The 15,630-nt window shown below is 39.8% G+C and overlaps 1 protein-coding gene across 4 annotated transcripts in view; it reads right to left on the bottom strand.

Moving 5' to 3' along the window:
- Positions 1-411: 411 nt before the first annotated feature.
- The window catches only part of BDNF (brain derived neurotrophic factor), a 40,420-nt gene continuing 25,201 nt past the window's right edge, over positions 412-15,630 (bottom strand). For all 4 annotated transcript variants that reach the window (XM_032112643.1, XM_032112642.1, XM_032112641.1 and 1 more), the window contains exon 2: positions 412-4,557. In XM_032112643.1, coding sequence (XP_031968534.1) covers positions 3,796-4,557 — 762 coding nt within the window. In that variant the 3' untranslated portion in view covers positions 412-3,795. The remainder of the gene's footprint in view (positions 4,558-15,630) is intronic.

Here is a 15,630-nt window from a genome sequence, read left to right as displayed (position 1 = left end):
CCTAGTACTCTGTAGGGTCATAAATCAGTGCAGGGGATATAAATGTAAATGACACCATTTAAAAATCAGGTACATGACTACAGCTATTGAGTTTATGTCTCACTTATCCCTTAGTAATTAAGGGTAGAAACTCCCTCCCCCTCATATCCATTACACTCTTGATTTTATACTTAAGTAAAACCATATATGTGTCATTCATGGGCTTTTAGTTCATGAGGACTTTTGTGCTAGAATTAAATGGAAATACATCATTCTGTGAGTATCCCCAACTTTTATGTGAAGTAAATTCTTGCTATCCCTTCCCTCCCGATGCTAACTGTCCAGCTACGAAACAGGGAGCTATCTGCGCTCCGAGTGAGATTTTATTGCTAAAATAGAGTAAAAATTGTTTTTAAACAAATAACACACATCTTTATAGTAAAACTCAAGTTTGTTTTACAATTAGAGAAAAGAGTCACATGGTCCCCCAAAAAACCCCAAGTTTTATATATATATATATATGTATTTCGAAAATATATTTAAAAACATAAAAAACTCTAGTTAAACATATATTATGTTAATCAGTACACTTAAATATAGCGTAATTATATTTACAATATGATGCAGTTGCTTTTAAATTTTAATGCCAATTTCAGTATTTTCCAAAAAAACCATAAAATTATATAAATATACAATAAATATTTATGTTACACAAGATGAATAATAGAGAACAAGGCCACAGACATGAACTTACAGTTGCAAGAGTCTTTAACACAGCACTAGGCCTGCTGACATGCATGATATACTTCTGTCACAGACAGACCACAGCAAGAGTTTAATTAAGTGATATGAAGGACAACCGACCCGCCCCTCTCTGTCTCTGTTTTAACTACAACTGCCCAGCCTGTGACCATGTATAAGGTCAGGCACGGGAGAGCCATGGGACTGCAGGTTAATTGCCAGTTTCACTTTCTATCAATAAGTATAGAATTGGCATGTTATGGGGAATATCACTCTGGGTGTAGTTACTAGACACAGTTCTCTAGGTTCTCAGCTCCATCCCTTAGTCCTCCCCACCTGCATGGGCTGTCCTTTACCCCTATGAACCTACCAGCCCACTGTTCTAATTCTGCCACACCTGCACCACACCTTTACTGTGCCAGGTGAGGATTTATAAGTAAAAGATACAGTCATAGTTAACTTTGGGAAGTAAGGAACTTTATTTCTAGCATGATTTATGCATTAACACTTCTCTTTTGGAAATTCAATTTCTTTGAACTAGTAGTTATTTTATTCCTGTATCTGAATTAGACTACTGTCAGATCCTAGCTATCTTTTTTTTTCCAGTCTAGATGACTGATTTGTTATTCCCACATGAGCATCATCCTTTCCTTAAAAGCAACCAACCCTTGTTTTGAGAGGAGCCAACATTATACCGCTTCTCTGCTGCAGATTAGGAGTATTGCTGAGAATAGCTCCTGACTCATGTTGGGTTTACTAAATGCAAATTACAATGCACACACAGGTACTGGACCCAGGGGAATGAAATGGTCTAGTGGAAGGTGTACTTGCCCATGATATAAATGATCTTTAAGGTCCCTTCCAACACAAAACATTCTTTGATTCTATGATTTAATTTGCACGAAGAATATCGTAGATGAAGTTTTGATAATATCAGTAAGGTTTGGGTTTATTTCTGGGTTTTTTTGTTGTTTTTTTTTTTTTTTTTCTCCTGTGTGGGAAATCCCCATCAGCAATCGATGGGGAAGGCTGAACTTTGAAGTTCAGGTGGGTCACACAACCCTCCTCATTCACAGTCCAGTGTGCACATGGCCAAAGCCACTGGCACTTTGACAGCCAGTTATTCTCAGGAAGGGGCTGCCCTTCTACCTGAAGTAGAAGAAATCACTAATGTGAAAGTGTCTGTTAGCTTCTGGCATGGGTTTCTACCAGTGATGACATAAAATCAGTGCTAAATATGCTCTTCAAAGAGCATTACTGAGGGCAACATATTTCAGTAAGCTTTGCCCAGTCAAGGTTTTAATAAACACAGATTCTGCAGCATTCAGAAGCAGATTGTATTTTGCAGTATTTTCCTACTTGTTCAGCTACTTTTTTTCTTGTCTATGGGAATTACAAATATAGCATCAGCCTTCAGTGAGCTTACTAACAAGCTATTTCTGTTCTCAGCCCACTGTAGCCAGTGCAAGTGCTATGCAGAGCTCCCAGCCTTACAACCCGCCTTTTTAGCAATACTTCTGTCAGGGAATGCAGAGCTAAACATGTCTCTCAGAACCTAAGCAAGTTAAGCCAACTCCTCCAGCGCTTGCTCTTCATTTACTTCAAGAGTGGTTTTTTAGTGTCAATATTTGTTTCATAAAATAAGTCTGACAGCAGAGGCAGAGCCACATGAACACAATGCTAACTGCTTTCTACTAGAGGCAGGGCTCCTTTCTGTCTCATTCCCAAGACAGTTTCCAGGGCTCCTTCAGGCAGAAATGCCCACCAGCTTTGCAGGCCTGGGGCCACTGGCACGCTGTGGAGGGGAAGGGCATCCATGTACATGGCCAAGCTCTCGCTCTCTAACATAATGCACAGGACCATGTTCAGTAATGACTGCAACTGGGATAGCCTCAGTCAACCCAAATCACTGTTATTTGTTCCCAAACTGGCTGAGCTATAAAGTCCCACAACCAATCTGATTTCAGATCCACCATCTTCTCCTCTAGACCCTTTTTCTAGTGACACTCTCACCGTGCTTCACCAAGACATTTGATCCAAGCACAGTCTTTTATTATATGAAAATCATTGCTCTCAACATTATAGAATATTCTCTATATGACAAGCTCCAGTTCTATGGTAAGTGAAATACTTAAAGATCACAACCAATGTCCCTCCAGAGGGAGAAAAGGGGGAAAAAAAAATTTCAAACACATGCAAACATGGTATAAGCAAATGCATGTCTCAAAAGACTGAAAATTGAAAAAGAAAAACCAAAAAAACCCCCAACAACAGCATCCCCCCCCAACAACCAAAAAAGCATGTTGTCATACAGTTAAATAAGTGTTGTCTTTAAGCCTGAAGTTCAACAATGTGAAGTGGAACATCACCATTCTTTTTCAGTTGCCTCTTTTTATTATTTTTTGTCAGTAGTTGGACTGCTATTGCAAACACCTTCACAACATACAAAAACCAAATTTGTTTCTAATCCAGAATAAGGTCATGATCTTTTTCTTTTTCAATCTGATGGGAGTTCAAAAGTAAAAGAGAAACAGTAAAACTATGACAACAGCACCTTGACATTGTTTTAATTTCAACGCTATCAGAAGTTAGAAGCAGTAAACATATATACTAACAGACTAAAGATACTTACTGTTTAAAATGTAAACAGAATGTTTTGGTTCAATTTATTTTTCTGAAAGAGGACAGTTTATCATTAATTCACAATTGAAGCAGCATGCAATTTTATCCTTTTTTTTTAAAAAATTTTTTATATTTTCAATTCTTGGCAACGGCGACAAACCACAATGTTATGGAGGAATGTAATGCAGACTTTTTTGTTTGCTTGATTTTCTCTTTTTTTTTTTTTTTTTTTTTTTTTTTTTTGTTTGTTTGTTTAAACTTGTGCGCAAATGACTTTTGTTCCCCTTCTGGTCATGGATATGTTCAATAAATAGACTGTGTAACCACTGTACTGTATAAACTTCAGTCATACATGCAGTCCATAAAATTATTTTTTACCGAATAATTTACCCTGTTATGTATATATACAAATAGATAATTTTGTCTCAATATAATCTATACAACATGAATCCACTATCTTCCCCTTTTAATGGTTAACGTACATACACAAGAAGTGTCTATCCTTATAAAGCGCCAGCCAACTCTCTTTTTATTATCCATGGTGAGAGCTCTCACGTAAGACTGGGTAGTTCGGCACTGGGAGTTCCAGTGCCTCTTGTCTATGCCCCTGCAGCCCTCCTTTGTGTACCCCTTAGGGTTGCATTTGGTCTCATAGAAGTATTGCTTCAGCTGGCCTTTGGGTACTGGAACTTTTTCCAGGACTGTGACAGTTGCCCCAGACATGTCCACTGCAGTCTTTTTCTCTGCTGCTGTCACCCACTCACTCGTGCTGTCACATACACTCAGTTCCCCACGGCGAGCTGGATCAGAGTGGCGCCGGACTCTCATGGACATGTTTGCAGCATCCAAGTAGTTTTTGTACTCCTCGAGCAGAAAGAGCAGTGGGGGTTCCAAAGGCACTTGACTGCTTAGCATGACTCGGGATGTATACAAGTCTGCATCCTTGTTTCCCTCACTGGGCTGGATGTCCTGGTCCTCATCTAGAAGCTCCTCTATGACATGTTCAAAAGTATCTGCCAACGATGTCAGTCCTCTTGAACCAGCACTGGGCCCATTTAGGCTCTCAAGAGTCCCGTGGGTCCGAAGACCTGGGTAAGCCAAGCTGCCTTGTCCTCTTAGACTAGCTTCTTTCATTGGGGCAGCTTTCATGCAAGTGAAGTATGAGATAACCATAGTAAAGAAAAGGATGGTCATCACTCTTCTCACTTGGTGGAACTGTTAAAACCAAGAAAAATAAATTAACTTACAAGATTTGGAGTAATAAAAATTCACCCAAGTTGTCACAAGACTATGTATTTTCTACAGACATGTGCTGCATGCAGTTGCAACTCATTACCAGTGATAAAGCATCCTCTTTTAAAAGAGTGTTCTTTCATTTAGAGTTTCAGAAAAAACGTATGCTGCAGCACAGGCAACATTGATCCCAGCAAGTCTGTTCTTACATGCTAAAACCTCTCTGTAGCAAGTATTATATTAGATGCTATGCAGAATCCTTATTTATTGACCAATTACACCTATTTCAAGTAACAGCAAAAGCAGAACTGCTATTTAGCAATGCAACATTTCAGCAGTAAAAGACAGCTTCACAGCTGTGAAAGCCAAAACTTCCATTTCAAGTGCAAATGTAAATACTTGATTTTGAAGATCTCTTTATGGCAAATAATAGTTCGTCATTCTGCCCACAAAAAAACTGAGCAGCACCAGGATAAACTACATTTGTATTTTGAAAGTAATCTTCAAAACATAGAAAGAAGCCCTATAATTCTGAGGTCTCAGCAGGTCAGTTTCTCATCTAAATGTAGAAGGTATATATATACATAAACAAAGAACAAGAAAATGGCCTGGAACAGTTTACTAAGCTTGAGCTGGACAGATAGCTTGCATCATGTGAACAGCATGGAAAGGACATGCTGGATTACAGAGCTGGTAAGAGCTATACTGAAGTGACAGTAGCAGAACCACTGTTTTTTACTTTTCCAGGGCCCCACACCACCTGTTCTCAGGTGGGCAAAGCATTTATTTATGCCTAATTAGAGCCCAGAGGCCATCATGAAACCCAGCACAACCAGGTCATCTGCCATACTGAAACACAGCAGTTTGCCTGTTTCTCTCACATTCTGCCCCAAATTCTGGCACATGTTAAGGGTCATGCTTTGATGTTTATGTGTATGCTTATTTCTGCCCTCAATGAGAGAGGAGGGGTAGCACCAGAAAGGAGTGCTGGTAAGGAAATTCCTCACCAGGCTTGGAATCAGCACAACTCACTCCTATCAGGACTCCCAACCGCTTGGAGCTCATATGAACTCCTTCCCAAGCGCTTTGCTAAGTCTCCTCAGGGTAGAAGTTGTTTCCTCTTGCACTATCTCAGTGCAGAGTAGATACTTTAAGTCCTGTTACAAGAACCTCCCCCCAAATCCTGCAGTGACAGAGAGCTATGCTTTTTGTCTGATCCAAAGCACCACTACAACATCTATCACATCCAGTTGTTATTTTTTCATCTTTTGATCCCTGTTCTCACCAGTTCTGTTTGCTAGAAAGCAATGGCATTGTTCACATTTTTGAAAAAGCAGCTAATGCATGTTTCAGAGCTTTTGAAGTTCATTTGGAAGTACCTCATACTTGGCAACACTCATTGGAGTAAATGCTATTTCTGTTTGCCAACAGGGTGCTGTGTGAAAAGACTTACTTTATCTTCTGCAAAAATGCTGTGGGAATCTAGTACTCTTATGACTTAACACGGAAAGACAATTTATCATAAAACATACAAATAAAATGAAATGTGTACTAGAAAGGCAATGCCCAAAATGTAGGTCTTAAAGTACTTAATGAAGGCAGGGTGGGAAGTGTTCAGGTTTATGTCCATGCTCCCCTCATCTCCAGGCCCCCACAAAACAAGATTTTCGCCAAGAATCCTTTCTAACCCAGCACAACTCTTCCTTCATCCCTCCATCTCTCTTCCTGTTTAATAGTGTTGTTGTGGCATAGATTTACTAAGATTAAACAAACGTGACATCTATGACTCACAGGAGAATAGTGTTTGCTCTAGCAATGCAGAACATTAATATTTTGCAGTTTTTTTCATGTTGGGATTTTTAAAACATTCTACAGGGAGTATCAGATTTCTTCCTCAAGGGGAGGAAAAGGGGCATTCCAGAGGTGATTTACAAAACAAGGAAAAAGATTGCTAGTCTTCCTTTATCAAATGAGAGACAAGACAACTAGTCTTGAAAATGGGTGGCTCAGCTAACATACAAATGCAGAGCCAGTGGAACAAAAAAAAAAATATTTATACACTCTCTTTTCAGAGAATTGTTTAATACAAAATCTAAAATGAAAAGAACCCCAAGCACCCACATCACACTTTGTGGCCACCAGAGCAGTGAAGAGAAAACAGATCTTCTGGCTCCTAACCAAGTTCCTGTTATTTTTATTGAAGCAGTGCCCAGAGGTCCTGGCCAGTTCTTGACTCTGGTGGACTCTGAGCACATAGGCCCCCCAAGATGCCTTCCAGAGCAAAAGAAAGAGGGCATGAGAGGCACCAAGACAAGCACAGAACAGGGAGAAGTTTGCACCCATCAGATAAGCACACCAGCTGGAGTTGATCAGTTGCTTTTCAAGTTAGATAGGTGAAAAAAGGAGAAGAATCCCTGGACCAGGCCACATCCTTTGGTACTGTCATTGGGCTGTTTACCTCTCAGGGATGTGAAAACAAAATAGTGGCTGTGCAACTTCACTCATGTGGGCGCTTTTCTTCAAAGGAAGACAACAGAGGACAGATTGACTTCGATAAGCCCTCAGCATCCTCCACCAATAGCTGGTTGGTAACCAGATTAACAGTACTTTATATATCACATTAAATCTTCCTTAATCAATTCTGCCTTCCATTTAGCAAGGAAACTGCTGTCAAGTTTGATCAATTTACATCCCATCTAATGACACAACCACCACTATTATCTGGGATGGCAAGAAATTGTGTACAACTGGACTCTGAAAACCAGCATTTTTTAGATAGGCATTACCCACGTAACATACTGATGATACACAAGAAAACATATCTGTTTAAAAGCCAATCCTCTTCCTCCCATTTATAACTGTAGAAGAGTATGTCAAAGTAAGCTTTAACAGCACAGATATAAGGAATATTGCCAGCAAGCAACCACAGATCAAACATCTACTACTCTGCAAATGAGTCCCAGACTAAGCTGAACTCCAGAAGCAGGATGTAAAAACATTCTTCTCTCTTTCTTGACAGTGACATGAACACTATACACAGTCCTTATCTTTGGCAGCAAGATTATATCAAGTGATTTAATATAAGGATGTAATATTTTATCACCTGGGAATTATCTTCATTTTAGATACCGTAGCAGTTTTTATTAGCAGTTGCTCAAAATCAACTAGTTTAACATGCTATAGCAGAATAAGATATCTCACTTCATGGGTAGAATCACACAACCTTTCAGCTATTGTTGAACTGACACATGAATGCATGGTTCATCTCTTTCTTAGTGAGGCAGGACTAATATCCCAATGTAGCACCAATACTGTCATTGGAAACACTTTGGATGGCAGCCTCCAGTCCTTTTCCTCTCTGTTCACCAACTACCAAATCTTCATTATATTGCAAAGATTAAAGGTATTGCCTGTCCTGCTACAATAAGTGTCTTGTAAGCACCAAACCTTAACATATTATTATACATCCTTCTGATTATGAGCCAGTCAGTGTGACACCCTGTGTGGAAGAGGAACTGGGCTGGGAACATGGGAGAAAACTATTTTCCTATTTTCCTAGCCTGTTACTACCGAGCAAGGTATTGACCCTTTCTGTGCTGGGCATATCCACCACTATGAGACCTTGCACGGAGATGCCCCAGCATTTCTATGTACATCTATGCCTGAGGCTACCCTGGTAGACTGAGAAACTATTTCCCATGGAGGCTCACCAGTGCTGAGTTTTTCTTAACTGCAGCAACCTGGTTGATAATGCACGTTCTGAGGGTATCAATACAACTGAATACCAGACAAACAGAGTAGCCATGACTAGCTGTAGTAAGATATGCATACAGAAACATACAGTAAAAAAAAAAAAAAAAAAAAAAAAATCACTGATGTTCCAGCATGTGTAGTCCTATAATACACTCATTCCCTCCCTTCTCAGTTGTAGGAGGTTCAGGTCTCTACTCCACACCTTCTAGGAACAACAAGTAAAGGCTGCAACCCTTTTGGACTCCTGTTCAGCCATATCTCTGGACATAAAAGATTGAAGACCTTTCTAGGAGAAGAAGTTTTGGTCCAATTGTTGTCCCATACACTGTACACTCACTAACTTGTACAACATAGATATACACTAGCCTCCCTGAGAGCAAGCCTTAACCTATTCCCTCAGGACATGAGACGTGTCTGTCAGAAATCACGTTTGAGACCAGCTTCGTGAACACCATCCATTCTCATGGCCGCAAGAATGCCTCTTCTGCTTTCATGCAGCAGAGTGAAGCTGTAGCAATGAAAAAGAGGTCACCCAGAAGATCGGATCTCAGGAAGACGTTACCTACTTCGTACTCCAATAAAGTCCATAAAATTACAGCTAGAGTAAGGACACAATTGTGGCAGTCATCTCCACTAATGGGAAGGAGGCTCATTAAATGAAGGTTATGTCAATTATCTACAGCTAGTTTACATATGCAGTCAATTACCTTGCTGTACTATTTATTTCAGTATTTGTATTTAATGAGGATTCACCAGTTAATTGTTTTATTTCATTACTTTTAGTTATTTTAAACAGAAATCCAGTAGCTTAACAGGTTGCATTTCCAGCAGACAGACCCAAGGAACAGCTGTGAACATGTACTTACTTTTCTGCATCCCGATATGTGCCATGCGAGTTGAAGTAACTTTCAGTAGTGAATAGATTCATGCTTTATTCTCCAGAAAGGAGTGTGTGGAGGAAGATAAAATTAGCAGCAAGTGACATTCGTTTTGTGCCTTGCCATTTTCTAAGATCTTTACACAAAAGTTCAATTTAGTAAATACTACTGAATGCCACAGGCATGAGTTTCTGCTTTATGCACCATTACCAGAGTGTGTGAACAGATATCAAAATGGGATGCATGTCAGCACATGATTTGCAAAGACTAAATGTACTGCGAACAAATAGTATTAACCTTTATCACATGCATAACTGGATGTCTGACACACTCTAGTTATCCTTGAGGCTATTTATGCAGCAAACTATATAATTATTTTTTATTACTGCAAATAAAGCACCCACTCCCCAATAGATATACATGCACACCCATATCCAATTTGTATTCTTGTAAGCTGTTGCTTCACGTCAGAAAGAATAAACCTATTTCATTTTTATTCTCATGTTGGTTTTCCCTGAGGTAATGAAATCTACTTAGTCTTAATGGCAGAGATAGCCGAGACTATGAAGTATTTTGAAGCCCAAGATAAACAGCAAGCAAAGTTACAAGTAGTGTTAGCTTTAACTACAACTTTTAGCATGAGAAATTTGCTTTTATCTTATGTTGCTGAATGTTGTCTGAGGTACAGCTTCTGAGAGCAAAGAAACGCCAGCAATGGCTCTGGAAATCATGCATCTGTCTAAAGCACTAAAAGGCATTTTTGGTGGGGTTCCAAGGTTTTATCGGACTCTCTCCCCAATACATACAGAAATCACAGCTTCTTCCTCTCACCAGAGGTGAGAAAGAACCCAAAGAAAATAATGGCAAAATAATAATGCCATGACATCACAGTCCTGATCTTTCACAGAGCTGTGTATCACAGTTTCCTACAAACTTTGCTCACACCTTTCTAGACACTCAAACAGCCTGCTTCAAAGCTCTGAGTGGGAATTCAGTTGCTTTAATGGGTGCAGAACAGACTCATTGTAAACATGCTTATATTATACTTAAATTGGCTAAGTTCAGGACTACAAGGTGTTCCCAGCAGGTTCTCTGTTGGACAGATCTCAGACCCAGTCTGCCCATACCAGTAAACAGGAAAGATGAGTTTTGACAGTATGTACAAGTGAAGAAATAGCAGACCAGATTCACAGATGGTATCACAGATTTTCAGAGAGACAATATCTTTAGAAGAGATGTGCACTATTTTTATACTTTGATAATCGGAACTGATTGTTGAACTAGTGACACACTTACTGCCTTTCCAGCTGTTCATACAGCATACCACACTCAGGGCACTCAAACTACAGCTGGAATCACAACTTCCCGTGCAAACAAAGAAACTTAGCTCCCAAAGGAGCTTGTGTGTGTGCTACCATTCATATCAAACACAGTATGCTTCACCACAACAGTTTTCCCCAAAATTTCATGTTGAAATCCCAAGATATGCAATGAATGTCCTCCACAAATAAAAGCACTACCAACAGGTTTATTTCTGCTTTTCAAAATATCATGGGTAGAGTAACATGCTGCACTTCTATTGCCATATCAGAAATACTGTACAGTAGGGATGATACTTCTAACCCCAAAACCTGTGCATTAGCAAATGCCAATTTCAAAACTGACTTCATAAAACTGCCTGAATCTTTTTAGCGTATACGTCAAGGTATGTTCATGCCATTACTGTGGTCATTCAGAAATAACATTAAAGCAACCTCTGTGAAAGGAAGGCTCACCTATAGAATAGAGTACATACTCCCGCCGCCCTCCCCCCACCCCCCCCACGAAACTCCTGAAACCAATCCATTAAGTAATTACTCCATGTCAAGATACTATCTGGTTCCTCCATGGGGGCAGATAATTACAGTTCTCTGAAATAATTTGCTTCAATAGCCACTAGAGCTTTATAAAATGCTAATTCAACCTGTGTGCAAAACAACAGTAAGGCAGAACCTCAGACCTTTGAGCAGCATCTGTGGTTTGTCTTCCATTTCACTATGGTTCTTTGGTATGAAACACTGCACTGAATCATCACAGGACTAAGCTATTCTGCCAAGTACACACATGAAGCTCATACTGAAGTAAAGGATAATTGGCACCCAAAAGCAGGAACAGATCATGTTGCGTGCAATCTAGTACGAGCTGGATCCCTTGAACAGTGACATGTGTCCAGCAGCCCTGGAACAACCCAGAAGTTCCTGCACCAGTTGAGGTTGGATCTCACAGACTGCCTATAAACTATTGAACAGCATGTAAAGCATCACACACATGCATCAGTTCTGCTGTAAATGGCAGCTTCCTTAGGACCTATAGAACATTATGCACTCAACAGGAACATAAGTGAAGATTTGCCAAGGAAAAGCAATAGTTAAAAAGCATAATCAGACGGTGCAGTTACCAGCGGTTTGGGCAGGCAGTGTTTTCAAGAGGGTGAGGGGAGGAGAGCAAGGGCTACACCTGCTTGTTGCAAGACTCTTACCTTTGCCAAGACCCTGACTGTATGTGGCATTGCTGTAAGAGAATACCTTACTTTTAGCCATAGCCAGTACTTGAAATGCAGCAGATTAGTACATTGTGATGTGCATGAACCAGAAACCAGAAATGCTTGTTGTAAGAGCCCTGACAGGTATTAACAATACTCCTGCATTTGCCAGTGGTGTTTCAATCATCTTTTGGCTGTCTGCCCTTGTGTGTGGATTTTTCTTGACACATGCTCAGTCCAGCTGTCAGCACAGCATCTCCACGGAAATAATTCCATACACAGGGCAAAGAATAAAAGCTTCCACTGGGAGTATTCAAGTCCTAAGTTACATGGGAGCAGAACCAAAGCAGAAGCAGAAATCTGTAGGTTTGCAAAGTCACCTCAATCAACGTTAACGGAGTAATGAGAACTTTGTATAAGGATATGCTCATTGGGAGTCTAATCCAATTCACTGGGCAGTCAGCCCTGCATGTCTCTTGCTGTGACAACAGCTTTATCTTTGGAGATAACACTATTGGAAAATTATGTCAGTATGTTAACACAACTGTATTGAAAACACTTTGGCAAGAAGTGCTCTTTTACCACTGATATTTTATAACGACAATGCAGCTTACCACAGATTTCAAAGCATTATAGATGTCAGCTTTTTTTTTTTTCCCACCTTCTAAGTGGTTTCATGCTGAAACAAGACTTTTGCACTTGCTATGGCTGGTACTCTATCCCTAATCTATTTTAAGTCTGGGGGCCAACTTCAACCAGATTCAATAGAGGGATACACAGGGTCACATTGTATAACCAGCATGCCAGCATGAGACTGACCCAAATAAGCTCCTCTCCTCCTCCATCCTTAGGTAAACATCAGTAGACTTATGGACTTACAACACTTTTTTTGTATCTTTGTTTTCATTCCACAAGCTCCACAAAGGGAAAGGGTTTGGAATCACAAGAAGGAGTAAGGAGTACACCTGGCAAAGATGCAAGGGTTTGAAAACAAGCTTCATTAGTTGTACTGCTCAAGGTACAAACATTTAATGGAACAAATAGAAAAAAAAAAAGCCCCTGCAGTCTTACAGGAAAAAATAATTTATCCAACTCCTGCCTTCTCCCAATTGTATAATGGCGTAATTTCTTTCACCAAGGAGTGTTACACTGTGATTTCTGTGAATTACATGGATATTAGGACCTTCCCTTCCCTAATTAAAAATGAAGTTATATGGTTCCTGACTTTTCATACTTGCCACCAGATACAACAGATTGTGGCATCATGGGGAATTATTTCCACAAAAATTACTGAAGTTCCTTGAAGCAGTAAGTTCCAGTGGACCTAATTCTGGTGGACACAGTCACTGCCTGGTATAAATCCACAGTGTTCTGTTCATAGATTTGTATCAGTTGCAAAGGTGACCCAGTATTTATGTGGTCAGAAAATCAGATGGGGTCACAACCTAAACTATAGCTAATAGCTGTATCAGAACAAAATGTGACAGGTTTCAGCAAAACAGCTTCCTCAGGACTCCTGAGGAATACACGCTTATTTGGTAATACAGTTTAAAGAGGAAGGAAAAAAGCTTTCTAGGTGTGCAGGCTAGCTCCTCTCTTCCCTCACTGATATAAACACACAAACAGCCCAGACATGTCTATAACGAGAAGTATGCAAAATCCAGCCCAACACCACCTAATGTTTCTCACTTGGGTGTCCTGTTTCATGCACGGCCCCCCACTGAAGAAAGTGGCTTTGCTGCCAGCAAAGCACTGTTCTCACTGTAAGAGCCCTTAAGCTCCAAAGGGTAGGTTTCTATATGAGATTTCAGTCATTAAATAAACACGTCTCTAGAAAAACTTCAATACCTGTCCCTTCATGTAAGCAGATCCTACTATGCTGCAGGGAAGGACAGCTTCTCTTCTAATAGCTGGGGGTGGGGGAGGAAAGAGAAAGTTAAAGCAAGAAACATTAAATTACACAATTAGTCTTGGAAACAGCTAAGTATTCTCCCTTTCCAATACCTCTACAGCATAACAGACTAGCTAGAAGTCACCATCTTATTCAAAATCAAAAGCAAAGCTGTCTTACCAGAGATTATTAGTAGTTATGGAGAGGAAAAGAGGTTGCAAAAGCTAAGAAATCTGGTACTTAAGCTGCTATGACTCTCCAATTGTACAACACTTTTTGGAGACCATGCTATCAAAGCCTCCAAAATGCTTTGCAATCGTTTGCAACATGCTTAGGTGAGGAGGAACCACATCAGAAACCATGTTTTCCCCCTGGGTAGCCTAAAGCCCACAAGTATGTTAAACATTTTACCCCAGACTGCACAGCAAATCACTGCTGAACCAGAGGAGAACAGGGGAGTTCTTGCTCAGAATCCCTCAGTTCAGCCACTACACAAAACTGTCTTTACCATGTGTATCCTACACATATTTTGCAAATCTCTCCATGGCAATTTAGATGTCTACCACAGAAAGATGCTGATTAAAACCTTAGGGGTATTACTTTGAATACATATGCTAGCTCACTTCCATCTGTGTCATTAATTAGTTCCTGACTGTAGGTTAACTATAGGGCATGTTGTCACGAGCCTAAAGGTGGGCTGGCAGGAACTCCTGCTATTGCCATATGGCTTTTCGTTTCTTCTTTCATTCTTCAGCTTTTAGCCTCATGCTTCCAATTTGTGGGCTCAACCACTACATAACAAAGAGCAACAAGGAAAACAAAACTAGTGTTAAAATACAAATATTCTTCACCATTAAAACCTCTAAGTTTGATTTGAAATGCAGCACAAGTTTGTACCTCATCCAGACCAGAGTCTGCTTTTACCTGCAGCAAACTTGTTATGAAATTCGGGAAAGACCTATTCCCATAAAGAAGTACTATTGCACAAGTAGGTATTTACCAGCCTGACAAACACAAATCAGGCAGCTTTCCAGGTACCAAGGGTCATCCTTAACTTGGATAAAATGGAGAAGAGCAAGGCTATACCTACTTGTAATATGGGTAGCAGCACCATCGCCATCAAAACAATAAAAGGAAAAAGGATGACTGAGTTCTGGTCATCTTTTTTTCCAATGCATCTCCACAGAGCCATCTTTATGTTAAAATACCAATGGCTCAAGACTGTCCTTAAAAACTGCAGGTCATGTTTTTTACATACGCATGAACATGACAAATTACAAGATACGCAGAGTATCAGCAGTTCCCCTGTAGTCATTTTCTAGCATTTCTAAGCGCAATTTGAATACTAACAGGTCTGGTGGTGCTTTGCGACTGAAGACTCGCTCCAAAGTGTTGAATTTAAAGTAGACATGGAAGTTATTTACTGTGTTTTCTAGGTCTCATTGCATACCTGTCCTTCCATTAGCTAAAAGCAGGGGAAATGATTTCCAAGCATAAGAGTCTGTAAGTTTCCTAACAGTTACAGGAATCAGAGAAGGTTAAAAAATATACAACCATTTCCATGTTGAACAAAATTGATTAAGAACTAGGTGATATGACTTCATGCTTGAGGCTTATGGACTTCAAGATGTTTGTCAATCTCAAAGGTAGACTTCTTTGGAGGCTTAGACTTCTAACTAACTTCTTAAACATTATTTTTGCCTTTTTTTTTTTTTAAATGGAGGCATGTGGAATTGACTCACTTATTCTTTTTCAACAACCTTGTTCATTGGTGACATTCCTCCTACTTTTGCAGTTGCAGTGGCAAAAAAGTTTTGCACAGGGGATAGCAGAAATTTAGCATTAGTGCAAAATCAAGAGAGAAAAGGACTTAAATGAGTCTTTCAAGGAAGGCAGCTTTATTCCTTGTTTTAAATTCCTGTGCCAATCATTAACTTTTAAGGGGAAAACTCATTTTCAGATATCCTCTTGCTAATCAAAAAGTTTGTATGTCTGTGAGAAGATGCAAAGAA

Source organism: Corvus moneduloides, chromosome 6 (genome assembly GCF_009650955.1).
Source record: "Corvus moneduloides isolate bCorMon1 chromosome 6, bCorMon1.pri, whole genome shotgun sequence".
Taxonomy (NCBI): domain Eukaryota; kingdom Metazoa; phylum Chordata; class Aves; order Passeriformes; family Corvidae; genus Corvus; species Corvus moneduloides.
This window is presented reverse-complemented; position numbering and strand designations above follow the sequence as displayed.